This window comes from Polypterus senegalus, chromosome 4 (genome assembly GCF_016835505.1).
Source record: "Polypterus senegalus isolate Bchr_013 chromosome 4, ASM1683550v1, whole genome shotgun sequence".
NCBI lineage: Eukaryota > Metazoa > Chordata > Cladistia > Polypteriformes > Polypteridae > Polypterus > Polypterus senegalus.
In genome coordinates, this window is record NC_053157.1 from 93,705,048 (window position 1) to 93,722,651 (window position 17,604).

The 17,604-nt window shown below is 39.9% G+C and overlaps 1 protein-coding gene across 15 annotated transcripts in view; it reads right to left on the reverse strand.

Annotated features, from left to right (window-relative positions):
* tenm3 (teneurin transmembrane protein 3) overlaps positions 1-17,604 on the reverse strand; it is an 842,281-nt gene that overhangs the window by 104,890 nt on the left and 719,787 nt on the right. For all 15 annotated transcript variants that reach the window (XM_039751049.1, XM_039751058.1, XM_039751057.1 and 12 more), the window contains one exon: positions 2,856-3,041. In XM_039751049.1, the coding sequence (XP_039606983.1) occupies positions 2,856-3,041 (186 nt within the window). The remainder of the gene's footprint in view (positions 1-2,855; positions 3,042-17,604) is intronic.

Here is a 17,604-nt window from a genome sequence, read left to right on the forward strand (position 1 = left end):
ACCGAACAATTCAGCGGCAGCCATCAACTCACATACCAAATTTCGTGAAGATGAGGTCATAAATAAGAAAGTTCAACATGGCGGACGTTGTCGACCGTTATGACCGTTACGTGTAGAATTTCGAAATGAAACCTGCTTAACTTTTGTAAGTAAGCTGTAAGGAATAAGCCTGCCAAATTTCAGCCTTCTACCTACACGGGAAGTTGGGGAATTAGTGATGAGTGAGTGAGTCAGTGAGGGCTTTGCCTTTTATTAGTATAAATATATATATATATATATACATATATATATATATATATAATATATATATATATATATACAACACTGCATGCTCTGACAAATTCTGATTTCTTTTGCAACATATAGCTAAGATTGTAGCCATAACAACATGAGTCCATGAATCAATTCTGCTTTATGTTAGATGTATTGGGCAGTGTTGGGAATGTAGTGTTATAGGAAATTTTTCCTCTTAATACCAGATTCTTTTGAATGTCAAAGGTAACCTAAGCAATGCTGCGGATTATGTAAACTTGATTATGACCACAGTGTACCATTTTTCAAATGGACAATTCCAGTGAGGTACAGTGCCATTCCAAGTGACAGGCTTTACCTTATTCAGGTTTCATGTATATGACACTTACTACAGTTTTTACTTATAGTCTGCATTGTCCCCAGATCTCTATCTAACAGAACAACTTTGCTATGATTTGAAATGGGAGATTCACAGCATGACTGTGTGTCTGAAAAATCTACAGGAATTGCATGATGCTTTTGAGTTGGCAAAAAATACAATACATTAGGCATATTTTCAGCACCTTGTCTAATGCATGTTTTAAAAATCTCTGCTGCATTTTATAACATATGGAAAACACCATATGGTTAATTTCAAAATCAGTAAAAGTTTAAAATCTTACACATACTGTAGATTCACCTAATATTCTGCCCTTTCAAGAATCCATCTGCCTTTAAAAGTGATCCTGTTTACAAACACATTTGAGTACTGATTATTTTCACCTAAACATTTTCCTTACTTTTCTTTCTATGTACAATTTCAAAATACTGCCTGTATTTACTTACTTCATTTTGGATTGAGTTATAATGTACATATTTAACACACACTTTAAAACTCATCACTATTCAGACATATTTCCATCTGAGCGAGTGTGGGTGCATGACTGAGTATTTCATGCAAAGAGGTAACACACAGCATGAATTTTTTTTTTTGTCGTGCGCACAAAGTTGCAGGGGAAATAATTATGTCTCGACAATTCCGGCTTGGATTAATTTGGTTAAAAAAATTAATGGAAGGATAAATATTAAGAATTGTGTAGAGAACTGAGTCACATGTGTTAGATATTACCACATAGATGCTTTAATCCCAGGAAACTAAACTGGAATCCTAACCCACTCATTATTCTTCTAGGATTCCCCAGTGCTTGTATCCATTTTTCACCAATTTTCATCCAAAAGAATTCAGGCCTGATATGTGTAAATGCCCGGTAAAGGATTATCTCCCTGTCTAAGATTGGCTCTTGCCTCGTAGCTAGCTTGACATTATAGGCTCCAGCCCTAAAGTTCCCAAAATTAGGCAGACTAGCCAATACTTTATTTATACATTTATATAACTCAACAGAACATTTTTACATCTGCTTAATCCAATTCAGGATTGCGTAGAACTCAGTCTGTTCTGGCAGCATGAGACACACAACAGGAACCAATCTAGGTGGCGCCAATGATTATTATAGCATAATTAACGAATTGTTGCAGATAATTATCTGCTACTTTTCATAATATTTGTTCTGGTATTTCAAGGAGATTTGCATTTAAAAGAACTTATAAGAATTAGTGCCATAATGGTTGAAGACAGGATTAGACCCTTAAATTAAAAACTACACAAAAAGGTCACATATGATCCATTTGAACAGCTACATAAAATAAAAGGCCAGTGTAAGCAATACTTGTGTTTGAGGCCACTGCACGGCTGTCTAGCCATGCAAGACACCTGAAAAGTACCTGCTTCTGCAGCCTGCTGTGATGTTCTAGCAATTACTATGTCTTAATCTCCATCTTTAAACTATCAAATAATTTATTAAAAGATAAGAATAGCATCATTAGATTAAGTCAACAAAGCGCACCCTGAAGTCTGCTAACAATCTCCTTTCTCATTATTCTGGTGTTTCCAAATGAAAACAACCAACCTTGTTGTTTTTCTCTGTCTTCTACTGTTAAACGAAATTATGATCTTCCACAGGACAAATTTCAATTTGCAGTGATCGAATGGGCATTTGGGAAAATAAATGCAGCTCAATAAGCACATCAGTGTTTAAGACAAAATTCATTTAAAACACCAACCAGACTTGTCTTGTTTTGACAAAACTTAATTCAAACATACAAGTATGCACTTTTTAAAATACTTTAAAACACTCTGTGTTTTTTACAGATACGATCCAGACACACAGATATGAAGGAAGTCATAAGGAATCTTCTAAGAAAATTACCAAAGCCTAACTTATATTCAAAGATAAATAACTATTAATACATAAACTTACATGTATGTGCAAAAAATGTACAATGGCTTCTTAAATAACCTCTGGCAACATCATAGCAAATTCAGTACCTCATACAGAACAGTACATGTCTAAAACATTATGACCATCTTATTATGATAAGCCTCATGTGAATTTGAATTACAATTGAAAATTAGCTTGAGAGGAAAGACCAAGGCCAACAGTTACTCATCAAAACATTATTGCATAGCAACAATAACAGGCACTGAGTGGACAAAGAAAGGACACAGTTTTAAATAAATATTGTACATACTGTACTTTTAAAATCCAAAAGTAATGCAAACCTACCAATTGTGCAGTGTTCGCCATTCCATCCTTGGCTACATTCGCATTTTCCATCAATGCAAGTCCCATGCTCAGTGCAGCGAGGATGACAAGCTCTTTGGTCACATGCTGGACCAGACCAGCCTTCTTCACAACGGCAGGTACCCCCAACACACATTCCATGTGACCCACAGTCCACAGAGCAGATCTCTGACATAAGCAGGAAGGGACATAAATAAAAATAAAAAGAGCAGAAACATGAAGCTGTTAAAATCTGTCATAAAGTTGTCATGTCGGATATTTCATTTTGTAGGAGAGGCCAGTTGTCCTTTCACTTACAGTGATAACCCTGGAAAAATTAAAATATATGCTTTGGTTACATTATGAAATGTTGTTCCTTTCATGTAATCATAAAAATTACATGTTCCATTTAGAGAGTTGTGCATCAGGTGTTTAGATGTGCAAATTAAAGAAATTATTTATACTGTATATTAAAAACACCTGTAACAACTCCTTCTGCTTTCAAACCTTCTTTTCAAGCTCTTCTCAACATTATTTAGTTGGCATTGATATATCTTGTTTTACTTGGGCATTTCCATGTATGATACCATCATACTATACAGTAAACACAAATAACTAAACGATGTAAAATAAACACAAAACATATAGAAAATTGAATTTCCATCTGTGAAAATACCCAGTCCTATTTCTAAAAGTAGTCTAAGTGAGAACATAGGCTAATAAAATGTCAGATTTTCAACATACCTGTATATGAAAAAAATGAAAACTGAAACAACCTCATTAAACATTACTATTATCAGCTTAAATAATACTAAATTAATAGAAGATATCTGCAAGATGGCAGCAACAGGTCAACAGTGTTTCTTATATACATACACATATATATACATATATATATATATATATATATATATATATATATATATATATATATATATATACACACATACATATATATATATATAAAGAACTTCTGTCAATGTAAATTTATTTATATAGCACATTTAAAACAACATAGTAATGCTGTGGCCAAAGTGCTTCACAATAATAGAATAAAAGAAAAACAAAACAATTAATATAAAAACATAAATAGAAATAAAATACATGAAAATAAAATAAGATACATAATAAATAGAAATAATGTGATATAAGCACAAAGAGGAAAACATCAGTACAGTAATCCCTCGCTATATCGCGCTTCGACTTTCGCGGTTTCACTCTATCGCGGATTTTAAATGTAAGCACATCTAAATATATATCACAGATTTTTCGCTGGTTCAGGATTTCTGCAGACAGTGGGTCTTTTAATTTATGCTACACGCTTCCTCAGTTTGTTTGCCCTGTTGATTTCATACAAGGGACGCTATTGGCGGATGGCTTAGAAGCTACCCAATCAGAGCATGTATTACATATTAACTAAAACTCCTCAATGCTATAAGATATGCATCCCGCGCGGAGCTTGATTGTTTGCTTGTCTCTGCCTCTCTCTCACCCTCTCTGACATTCTCTGCCTGACGGAGGGGCTGTGAGCAGAGGTGCTGTTTGCTTAAAAGATACTGACGCTGCTCTAAAAAATGCCGCTTTATTGCGGTGCTCGGCATATTTAAAAGCACAAAAGCACATGTATTGATTTTTGATTGTTGCTTTAATCTCGCTCTCTCTCTCTGGCGTTCTCTCGCCTGACGGAGGAGATGTGAGCAGAGGGCTGTTTGCTTAGAAGATCCTGACGCTCCTCTAAAATGCCGCGGCAAACTTAAAAGCACAAGTATTGATTTTTTGATTGTTTGCTTTTCTTTGCGAGCTCTCTCTCTCCCTCTGAAATTCTCTGCTCCTGAAGAGAAGAAGATCTATTTGCATTCTTTTAATTGTGAGAAAGAACTGTCATCTCTGTCTTGTCATGGTAAAGAGTTCCACAGGCAAGGTGCAGCAGCTGCAAAAGTCCTGTCCCCCTTGGTTTTACACTTGGTACGAGGGACAACCAGAGACAACTGACCAGAAGATCTAAGCACTCTGGATGGCTGGTGTAAAACACACAGTTTAGATAAACAGGCAGGAGCAAGCCCATGTAAAGATTTAAAAACTAGCAGCAAGATTTTAAAATCAATTCGAAAACAGACAGGCAGCCAGCTTAAAGAAGCTAAAACAGGAGAAACAGAGTCATACTTCCTTGTCCCAACCAGAAAGCGAGCGGCAGCATTTTGGACCAGCTGTAACCTGTGTATCAGAGATTTGTTAATCCCAGAATGCAGCGAGTTGCAGTAATCGAGGCGGGAAAAAATAAAAGCATGAGTAGCTTTCACAAGATCCCTAGAAGATAAAAAAAGGCTTTATCTTACCTAACAGGCGAAGCTGGAAAAAGAAACTCTTGACTACAGAATTTACTTGTTTCTCAAAAGAGAGGTTACACTCAAAGATTACACCAAGATTGCGGACTTGAGGTTTGGAAAAGACAGAGAAAGAGCCGAGAAGTCCAAGACCAATTTGGCCTTTAGCTGATGGGCCCACTATAAGCACCTCCGTTTTATTTTGATTTAGATTAGAAAATTATTAGCCATCCAGGATCTTAGTTCAGAAAGACAGTTGTGCAGTTGATTTGTTGCAGAGTTGTAGACAGGAATATAAACCTGAGTATCATCAGCATAGCAGTGAAAAGAAACGTAAAATTTCCTAAAAATCGCTCCAATAGGGTGAAGGTAATATAGAGACCCCCTGAGGAACACCATATTTAAGAGGAGCAGTAGATGAAAAAGAGGAATTAAAAGTCACTGAAAAGTGTCTACCAGTTAAATATGACCTGAACCAGTTAAAAGCAGCCCCGTTAAGCCCAACAGGATGTTCAAGCCGCATCAGCAATATTGCATGGTCAATGGTGTCAAAGGCAGTGGGACAGGTCAAGGAGGAGAAGGACTGCCGCATCACCTGAGTCAGTAATAATAGAGATGTCGTTGAACACTTTTAGGAGTGCAGTTTCAACACCATGATAATGGCTAAAGCCAGATTGGTAGATCTCAAATAAATTATTGGAGTTAAGGTGATCGACCAATTCTGTCTGTCAGAGCATTATAGAGCAGTCATTTCCAATATAGTCTAACTTAGAATACAGGCTAACAAAATGTTACATTTTGTACATATAAATAGAAAAAAGTAAAAACTACCTCACTAAAAGTTGCAGTTTTCACTGGATCATTGCAACTTTTAATTTCAGTATATCCAGAGCACAACATGATATTGATGTAATATTTATTTAGAGAAAAAAAAAAAAAAAAAAGGATTGTGTAATAGAACACCACAACAGGTGTTTATGTTGACTACAATAATAGCTGAAGTGTGTTGGAAAAGAAGAAGATTTTAACATTTGCCGTTCAGCAAGTCTTTAATGGTTGATCGTATTAAAAATGTGTTCCCTAGGGCAAATAATAAAAGAGCTAGTAAATCATTTGTGATACGATCAATATTAAAGCTGGAGTAAGAGTCTTTTAAAACTGTGGGAGTGAAAGGGTGCACGCACCTTTAGGGAATCCCCCAGGAGCACTGGAAAAGGAGTAGGAGGGTGTGTGGTGGGCTTTCGCCGATTGAGTTGTATGTTACGACTGTGTTTTGCATTTTGCACACTATAACATTTCAACATTACTACTGAATTATACAGGTGATTATCACTGATGTTCTACAAATTGTTCTTTGCTGCAAAATTACTTATATTTCTATAAATTTTAAATTTAATTTCACAGTCAAATTTCTCAAGGGCTTAATAAGCTCAGAAGCACTACTTAGTAAAAGATACTTACAAAATTAATGTCTTTCTGCTGTGCTGAGGATAGTCTTAAGTGTCAGATTTGCTTTGTATTTATTTTACACACGTAACATACATTTTACCATTCTTCCACATGAAGCTGGGTGCAACAGCTAATTGTGTAATAAATACAAAAATATACACATTATGTATATATACACATACATACACTTCCTAATCCACATAATAGTATCGAACAACTGTAAAACATCTGTTGCACAGAACAGATACATTAACTATAAGTCTATGTATATATGCATATACGATACTATCAAGATGATGATGATGCACACAGGAAATAATAATTATATAAGCAAATAAAAAGGTAAAAGATCTAAACAATAGTATTATGAATCAAGGTGGAGACATATGACTACTTAAAACAAATCAAAGACAAAAACAAATCAGAAATTTAACAGTAATGACCAGTTTATTAGAATTATTTATTTTTTTCTGCATTTCTACTTATCATATATGAGTCCTGTCCAGTTGATTTGGAAGCATAATTTATTTCTTTCAGATGAAGTGAAGTGAACCCACCCCTGGAGCACCTGTTAATTCAAGTAGATGAGTTGTCTTTCTTTATTTGAGTGTAATATGAAAACAAGTTCCATTATAACCTGTCTGATTAAGGGATCCAATCACAGAAACAGATGATTGACCTTTGATCTTTATTTGACGGAAACAGTTAATGAGTGTTACAGAAAATTAAAAAATAAAAAGTACCCTTGCTTCAAAACACAAGCACAAGGACAAAAATAAATAAAGGGTGCTCAAAACAACCAAAAAAGAAAACAACTCATAAAAAACTGTTTAAAATAACACTGCACAACACAAGGAACCTGAATTTAATAATGACAAAAAATAATGGCAGCAAGAGCTATAGGAAGAGATTAATGATGCATGCTATAAGTATAGAACATTCATCCTGTGTATTAGTTAAAATTGTGTGGAATTATGTAGAAACAGATCAAGCTTATTTCTCTTAAAAATGAAAATGAAAATGTACAGAAATATCACATATTTTAAAATGAATTTGTGGTTCAAAGGATATTAAAGGAAGCAAAAAAATGGATGTTAACTTCAACACAGGTGAATATACTTTTAAGTTGTGTTTTGTATTTTGCTTTATATGCACTTATAATAAGACATCATTAGTTGAATACAACTGCCTAATAAAATAGTCATTCAGTTGTAAAGTTGTGAAAAGCTCTGCCAGGCAGAGAAAAGGCTGCTATGATTTGTTCTGCACACCTTGCTACCCTGGATCATGCAGCTGGCAGAATGCCAGACATGAATAATCGAAAAAAGTAAGATGGTTGCTAGAAAAGACAACTTTAATTTGGGGACGACACATGCAGTATTATACAATTAGAAAGCACTCACTGACAAATGGCACTATGACATCCTTAGAGGTAATGACTGTGATGATTCACATAGGTGTGGGTAAGGAATGAACAACTCATCAGCAAAAAATTTGAGAGAATGAACTTAAATGGAAGTAAAATTTTCTGACAGGGTGCAACACGGTGGCATTCTCCCATGAATAGGGCATAATCTTCCATATATTAATGATGTAAGGGAATGCTAAGGTGACAAGATGTTACTAGGGGCTTGCAGGCCATCAGCAAGGCACTGGGCAGAGCTAGATTTCAATGAAGTTCACTAGGAGAAAGACAGAGAAAGCAGGCAGCAGAAAAAGCCATGCACATGCTAGAGTGGTAACACAGGTTCTGCTGGGGGATACAAGCTGTATGTTTGCTATATGTTTCGGTAGGCTCTTTGAGTAAAAACATTAACGCAGACTGCTACAAACACTTAAAAATAAACTAAAAACTAATCCTTATTTAAACTGGAATCTGAAAAGAAGTATTATTCAAGCATTAGATTGATCTTAAAGTATCTTTGTTTTGTAAACTGCTTGTACAGTATAGTGTTTTATTTTTTTACTAATGGCAACTGCTGTGTACTGTTTTAGCAAAATTATGTACAGAACATATAGTCAAGATATTTCTTTGTCAAGAATTCTATCACTCTGCCTCCATTGATAACCCATTGTGAACATGACACAATTTACAAAATTCACCATAGTGAGAGATTCAAATATGCATATTTTTTTCCAATTTTTTACACTTTGAATGAAGCAACCAAAATAAAATATCCATATTATATATGGTTAAGAGAAAGGTAGATTAAAACGACATGCACAGCTACTATTAAGAAACATCTGCAACTGACAGCAATATTCTACAATTATCTATAGAAAGAAACATCAATACATATAAACACAAAATGTAATTAATTTGTAAAAACATATTTTTCAGGAAATGTTTTTTGCAAGGTTTCAAAATGGCTATTCAGGAATTGATTAGTGGAGGATTTCTGGATCATTCTCTTTCTTTCTCTTGGTTCTTTCTCATGCCAGCTCATAGTTATATGCCTCTGTGGGCGTAGCGTCTCAATCATGCACTGCAGGAAGCCGATAAAGCAATTGAGACAGATACGCACCCACACGTGCAGGTGCGTCTTGCCCCAATTACTCCACCAAATCCCCTGAGCTGCATGAGCACACACACCCACGGAGAATGAGACGGCCAATTAATTATTTATTTTAAAAAAATGTCCACTGTTTCTGAGCAGCAGGCCCACCATACCACAAACCACATTGAAGGGATATTGATTAGAGATTTGTAATCTTAACTTTTTATTTGGTTGCTAAGCAGAAAACTACAAGCCTAGTTCATGTACCGTAGATCCCATTATATAAGCCGAGAATTTCGTCCTAGATTTTTGGCTTGGAGTTTGGGGGTTGGTGTATACAACGAGTATCGTTTCAGATTCACTATTTCCAGCGCAATGCCGGTTTTGCCGATGAATACGGAAGTAAATAATGACGAAACCACAGAGCCATCTTTCAGGTGAAGAAGTAGCTTTGCATGCCGGTACTTTAAATTAAATAAAGAATTTATTCAAAAAAGTGTTTAAGTTGTTGATTTTATTAATAAAATTTATAATAAATTATCGGGAAGTTTAAAATGAAATTTTTTGTTTTGATTTACGATCAACATCTTGCGTTAAGCGGATGCAATCACGTGTATCCGCTTGCGCGATTGTAAACAAACAACCAAGAGCGTTAGTAGCGTCGGTCGGAGCCCAGATACATGTGTTTGTGGATGTAATTTCGGTCATAGCAGTGATTTACCTATATACTGTATATATCTAATTCATTAAGACCATGCAAGCAAGACACATAATTGCTAAGGAAGGAAGAGAAGGTAAAAGTAAGCGATCACAATCGAAACGAAGATGGACATTGTATGGTAATATCTCCTCCCTTCCTGAAGCCCAAAGATGTCAAATTAAATGGTTAGTACAGTATGAAATTGTTTCTAGAATAGAATGCCTTTTATTGTCACTATACGCATCTACAATGAGATTAAAAGCAGCTCCTTCAGTGCAGAAAAAGTTCTGTATAGGGCTTGTATGGTTGTTTTTTAGCTTTAGCATAACGCCGGATCTGCGGCCCCGCTTCTGCTTTCTTTCCCCCCCTCCGTCTGTGTCGTCTCCTAGACCCGACAACAATCCACAGAGAGCCCGCTGGTCTCGCTATGTTGTCTGGGATGTTGTGCGTGTGATGAAAAACACTCGAAACAGATGTCTGGCTCTGGACATCGATGTCTATAAGGTTCTGAATGGTGTAACGAATGTTCGCTGAACCGATCGTGCACAAACAAGGACAAAAAAAAAGTACAAAAACAACAAAAAAGTGCACTGAAAAGGAGAGCCCTGAGTCGCTGCGACCATGCGTGCCGCCATGCTCCTAGTTTAATTGAAGTAGGCTAGGCGCTTTTTATAACTTTTTGGTTAGTACATTAGAAAAATTATTTTTTTGGTAAATTATGCACATTATATTATATATCAAAAATGCCGGTAGTCTCAAATTCTTGCCGATAAACATTATAAATATACCCGAAGAGACACTTTTAAGGAAATTTAGAAAATTTTGCTTGGAGAAGGGGGTCGGCTTAAATACCGGTCATCGGCAAATACATGTAATTTAGTAGGTAGAGAAGGGGTTCGGCTAATATACCGGGTCGGCCTGTATTCCGGGATCTATGGTAGTTATAAGCAGCGAATACGATACGATGAAATGTAAGAAAATTCATACAGAGTAACAAATTCTGGAAAAAAAACACTTATTCTACATAGTTTACTGCAAGTCTAATTTTTCTTTCTTCTAAATTAAACCAAGGTACAAGGATAGATATTTCACTGATGATCGCAAATTAGAGAAAATGAAAGTGCTTTGTGAGGGATGTATGAAGAAATTGTCAACAAAGATAAAAACGATGTTTGCTATATGAGTGAGTCAACAGTATCCAAGATTAATCTCTACCTCTGGAAAACTCTTCCGTAGAAACACAGAGCCAAAGGTTTTCTGTATGAGCAATAAAAGCCATTTTCTTGAACCGGCATAAGTAGTACAGTTCTACCTTTTCCTTGTACAAGTGTGGACAACATGCATTTGATCAGTATGTGTTCAGTTCGTTTTCAAATAATATTGCAACAGTGCGACAATATTTTCTGATTGATATTATTCAGGTCATAAAATGATTTCTTCAAAATGTCACATATATTTGTCTCTTTCTTTTTTTCCTTACAAAAGTTGAGCAGGTTTCATTTTGAAATTCTACGCGTAATGGTCATAACTGGAAGCTATTGTTCTCCATATAATGTAATGGAGTTGAGATCGAAAGCCATGGGGGCGGAGTTTCGTGTGACATCATCACGCCTCCCATGTAATCACATGAACTTACTGTCAACGCAGTATGCATAAAACAAGGAAGAGCTCCAAAAAGCGCTGAAGAAAACATGCATTATATAATTGAGAAGGCAGCGAAACAATAAAAAGCGAGCGAGTGACATATACAACCATATTCATGAGTGCTGCTCCAAGAGACTGTGTTTGTGGGGGATTGACAGTTAAGGCGGGTGGGGGAGTCACGTCATCATCTCCCCTCCCATTCACCTCATTTCGCTCTGAGCTGAGCTCCGCAGCTAATGCAGTCTTACGGAAGCGACTTTGTGAGGCTGCCACAAAATACTCACAGAAAAATCCACAAGTTAATACACACTCTGAATCCTCCAGGGACTACCTACAAAAGGTTACATTGACAATCGTGTTACGTTATTTTTAAAATGTTTTCTTTTCTTAGCACAAGCACAGCTGAGAAGCTTCAATGCATGTGCTCCATAACGCGTTAAAAAATAATGCATTTAATCACACTTTGCATTCCAAGCAAAGGGGAACTTCTGTCAATGCATGATTTCCTGGTACACCGATTACATTGATCAGCGCTTCCCGATTCATTTTACCCTCGCACCCCCTTGGTTTGAGAACAAGTATGAAAAAATGTGAAGTTAACACAGAAAAACAGATCACCAATTGAAGCTTTATGAATAATCGATACTTTATTCGCCATCAATAATTGTTTTGGTAAAGCCATACTCAGTGTAATCCTCCTTCCATTTTATAATTTTTCCGCCACTAGCCATGATTAAATGAACGGTAAAAAAGTAACAGCGCAGTGAGGGTGACTTATTCAGGCAGGCAGGCGACAGCTCAATAGCTCGAATTTGGATATAAGTAGGTTCTATTTAGTCGTCAGAAATATCTTTGGTAGGAATGGAAGTTGAATTTAGTCTTTAAATTTCTATGGTGAAGAAACATTTATGTAATGATGACTAAATTTAACTATATAAAGTCAAAACTTGTATATATAAAGTCACTAGCAGAATACCCGCGCTTCGCAGCGGAGAAGTAGTGTGTTAAAGAAGATCTGAAAAGAAAAGGAAGAATTCTAAAAATAACGTAACATGGTTGTTAATGTAATTGTTTTGTTATTGATATGAGTGTTGTTCTCATATCTATCTATCTATCTATCTATATATATATATATATATATATATATATATATATATATATATATATACCAGCTTGGCAGCGGAGAAATAGTGTGTTAAAGAAGGAAAAGAAAGAAAAGGAAACATTTTGAAAATAAAGTAACATGATTGTCAATGTAATTGTTTTGTCACTGTTATGAGTGTCGCTGTCATATATATAATATATATATATAGCAAAATACCCGCAGCATGCGATGTCATGTGTTAAAGAAGTCATGAAAAAGAAAAGGAAACATTTTAAAAATAATGTAACATGATTGTCAATGTAATTGTTTTGTGTATTTGGCGGCAGCGTCACGAAGTTGTTTTTGTTAGCTGCATAAGAAAATGTACCACGATGTCTGACACGCCTCCTTTTTACTGTTTTCTCACAGCTTGGATTGCTGCTGTCATATATACACACACACACACACACACACACACACACACACACACACACACACATATATATATATATATATATATATATATACATATCTTCATACTCCTCCTTGAACCGTCACCTTATCGTGGTGGAGGGGTTTGCGTGTCCCAATGATCCTAGGAGCTATGTTGTCCGGGGCTTTATGCCTGGTAGAACCACCAAGGCAAACTGGTCCTAGGTGAGGGATGAGACAAAAGCGGTTCAATAAACCTCCAATGAAAATAAAACTTGGACGACGTTTTCCCTTGCCGGGACGGGTCACGGGCCCCCTCTGGAGCCAGGCCTGGAGGTGGGGCTCGATGGCGGCGCCTGGTGGCGGGCCTGCACCCATGGGGCTCGGCGGGCACAGCCGAAGAGGTAACGTGGGTCCTCCTCCCCATGGGCTCACCACCTATGGGAGGGGCCAAGGAGGTTGGGTGCAGTGTGAGTTGGGTGGTGGCGGCGGGGACCTTGGCGGTCTGATCCTCGGCTACAGAAACTGGCTCTTGGGGCGTGGAATGTCACCTCTCTGAAGGGAAGGAGCCTGAGCTAGTGCGCGAGGTGAGAGGTTCGGCTAGATATAGTGGACTCACCTCGACGCACAGCTTGGACTCTGGAACCAATCTCCTTGAGAGGGGCTGGACTCTCTACCACTCTGGAGTTGCCCGGTGAGGCGCCGAGCAGGTGTGGGCATACTTATTGCCCCCACTGGAGCCTGTGCATTGGGGTTTACCCGTGGGCGAGAGGGTGGCCTCCCTCCGCCGGGTGGGGAAGGGTCCTGACTGTTGTTTGTGCGTATCGCCGAACAGCAGTTTGGAGTATCCACCCTTTTGGAGTCTCTGGAGGGTTGCTAGAGGGCATACCTTCTGGGGATTCCCTCGTTTTGCTGGGAGACTTCAATGCTCCGTGGGCAATGACAGTGAGACCTGGAAGGGCGTGATTGGGAGGAATGGCCCCGATCTGAACCCGGCGGTGTTTTGTTATTGGACTTCTGTGCTCGCCACGGATTGTCCATAACGAACACCATGTTCAAGCATAAGGGTGTTCATATGTGCACTTGGCACCAGGACACCCTAGGCCTCAGGTCGATGATCGACTTTGTGGTCGTGTCGCCGGACTTGCGCCATATGTCTTGGACACTCGGGTGAAGAGAGGGGCGGAGCTGTCAACTGATCACCACCTGGTGGTGAGTTGGCTTCGATGGTGGGGAAGATGCGGTCAGACCTGGTAGGCCCAAGCGTGTTGTGAGGGTCTGCTGGGAGCGGCTGGCAGAGTCCCCTGTCAGAAGTAGCTTCAACTCCCACCTCCGGCAGAACTTCAACCCGCCCCGAGGGAGGTGGGGACATTGAGTCGAATGGGCCATGTTCCGTGCCTCTATTGTTGAGGCGGCTGACCGGAGCTGTGGCCGCAAGGTGGTGGTGCCTGTCGTGGCGGCAATCCCGAACCCGTTGGTGGACACCGGTGAGGGATGCCGTCAAGCTGAAGAAGGAGTCCTATAGGACTTTTTGTCCTGTGGGTCTCTGGAGGCAGCTGATAGGTACCGCAGGCCAAGCGAAGCGGCTTCGGTTGTTGCTGAGGCAAAACTTCGGGCATGGGAGGAGTTTGAGAGGCCATGGAGAGCGACTTTGGACGGCTTCGAGGAGATTCTGGTCCACCGTCCGGCGTCTCAGGAGGGGAAGCAGTGCAGTGTCAACACCGTATATGGTGGGGATGGTGCGCTGCTGACCTCACTCGGGCGTTGTGGGTGGTGGGAGGAGTACTTCAAGACCTCCTCAATCCCACTAACATGCCTTCCAATGAGGAAGCAGAGCCTGGGGACTCTGAGGTGGGCTCTCCCATCTCTGGGACTGAAGTCACCGAGGTGGTCAAAAAACTCCTTGGTGGCAGGGCCCGGGGTGGATGAGATACCGAGTTCCTTAAGGCTCTGGATGTTGTAGGACTGTCTTGGTTGACACGTCTCTGCAACATCGCATGGACATCGGGACAGTGCCTCTGGATTGGCAGACCGGGGTGGTGGTCCCCTCTTTAAAAGGGGACGGAGGGTGTGTTCCAACTATAGAGGGATCACACTCCTCAGCCTCCCTGGAAAAGTCTATTCGGGGTTCTGGAGAGGAGGGTCCGTCGGATAGTGAACCTCGGATTCAGGAGGAACAGTGTGGTTTTAGTCCTGGTCGCGGAACAGTGGACCAGCTCTTCACCCTTAGCAGAGTCCTGGAGGGTGCATGGGAGTTTGCCCGACCGGTCTACATGTGTTTTGTGGACTTGGAAAAGGCATTCGACCGTGTCCCTCGGGAATCCTGTGGGGGTGCTCGGGAGTATGGGGTACCGGACCCCTGATAAGAGCTGTTCGGTCTCTGTACAACCGTGTCAGAGCTTGGTCCGCATTGCCGCAGTAAGTCGAGCCCGTTTCCAGTGAGAGTTGGACTCCGCCAGGGCTGCCCTTTGTCACCGATTCTGTTCATAACTTTTATGGACAGAATTTCTAGGCGCAGCCAGGGTGTTGAAGGGGTCCGGTTTGGTGGACTCAGGATTGGGTCACTGCTTTTGCAGATGATGTTGTCCTGTTTGCTTCATCAGGCCGTGATCTTCAGCTCTCTCTGGATCGGTTCGCAGCTGAGTGTGAAGCGGCTGGGATGAGAATCAGGCACCCCAAATCCGAGAGCATGGTCCTCAGCGGAAAAGGGTGGAGTGCCCTCTCAGGGTTGGGGAGAGATCCTGCCCCAAGTGGAGGAGTTCAAGTATCTCGGGTCTTGTTCACGAGTGAGGGAAGAATGGAGCGTGAGATCGGTGCGGCATCCACAGTGATGCAGGCTCTGCATCGGTCTGTCGTGGTGAAAAAGGAGCTGAGCCGTAAGGCAAAGGTCTCAATTTACCAGTCGATATACCTTCCTACCCTCAAATATGGTCATGAGCTATGGGTAGTGACCGAAAGAACGAGATCGCGAATACAAGCGGCTGAAATGAGTTTCCTCCGCAGGGTGTCTGGGCTTTCCCTTAAAGATAGGGTGAGAAGCTCAGTCATCCGGGAGGGGCTCAGAGTAGAGCCGCTGCTCCTCCGCATCGAGAGGAGTCAGATGAGGTGGCTCGGGCATCTGATCAGGATGCCTCCTGGACGCCTCCCTGGTGAGGTGTTCCGGCACGTCCAACGGGAGGAGGCCCGGGGAAGACCCAGGACACGCTGGAGGGACTATGTCTCCCGGCTGGCCTGGGAAGCCTTTGGGATTCTCCGGAAGAGCTGGAAGAAGTGGCGGGGAGAGGAAGTCTGGGCCTCTCTGCTTAAGCTGCTGCCCCCGCGACCCGACCTCGGATAAGCGGAAGAGAATGGATGGATGGATGGATATCTTCATATCTACATATCTATATACGTATCTACATATACATATATATACATATACATACATACCTATCTACATCATATATACACACACACATACATACACACACACAAATTATATATATGTGTGTATGTATGTATGTGTGTGTGTGTGTGTGTGTGTGTGTGTATATATATATACACATACATATACTTGGGTGTATGATTGTATGTGTCTATATGTGCGTGTATAGGTTTGGTCACTGAGTGCGAGGGAAAAAATAATAAATTATAGTCTATAAGTTATTAAACAGTAAAACATTAACGTTTTAAGAAGTACAGGTACATTGAAATTACATTTTCTATGTGAATGTTCAAATTTGTGCCTCTGGTAATGTGCCTTACCGGCATTTAAAGAAAATTAGTTTTGTGTCCTCTGCAGTGTTAAGAGAGAAAGGCTTTGGTTTGGGATAAAAGGAAAAAGGTGTAAAGAAAGAAAAGTTGCCTTTTTATTTTATATAGTATAGAGAGATGTGTTAGCTGACGTTATGATCGCCTTTTGGGACAGTCGTGGTGGGTCTTGTGTAGACTGGTGAGGCGTCCCGCCATTAATCGGCTGTGATGGCACTGTCAGTCCTCCACTCTGTGCGTGTCTTCATAATCCGAGCTGAGGACCTCATAATCGTATATGTGCAAAAGAAAGTGTGAATTGCCTTAATATTATTTTGCCGTGGTGTAGAAAAGGGGTCCCGTGTTTGCACTTGTCTGGGCTATAAGCGCGGGGAGGATGAAAAAATTAAAAGTGCTCACTTTGACTTAAGGCAGAAGCGCAATCAGCGTCTCAAAGGCCGGCACAGCTATGCACGCGCGCTGGCTGCTCGACTTTTGCAGGGCAGGAGACCCCAGTTTTTGCAGACACGTTCATGATATCAAAAGTCTCAGCTCTTTGGAGGTCATTCATATATATATATATAGCAAAATACCAGCCTACATGGCGAGAAGTAGTGTGTTAAAGTAATGAAAAGAAAAGGAAACATTTTAATAATAACGTAACATGATTGACATTGTCATGAGTGTTGCTGTCATATATATGCCTGCCTAAATAAGTCACCCTCGCTTTGCTCTTACTTTTTACCGTTCATTTAATCATGGCTAGTGGCGGAAAAATTATAAAATGGAAGGAGGATGGCTTTACCAAAACAGTTATTGATGGCGAATCGATTATTCATAAAGCTTGAATTGGTGATCTGTTTTCTGTGTTAACCTCATATTTTTCATACTT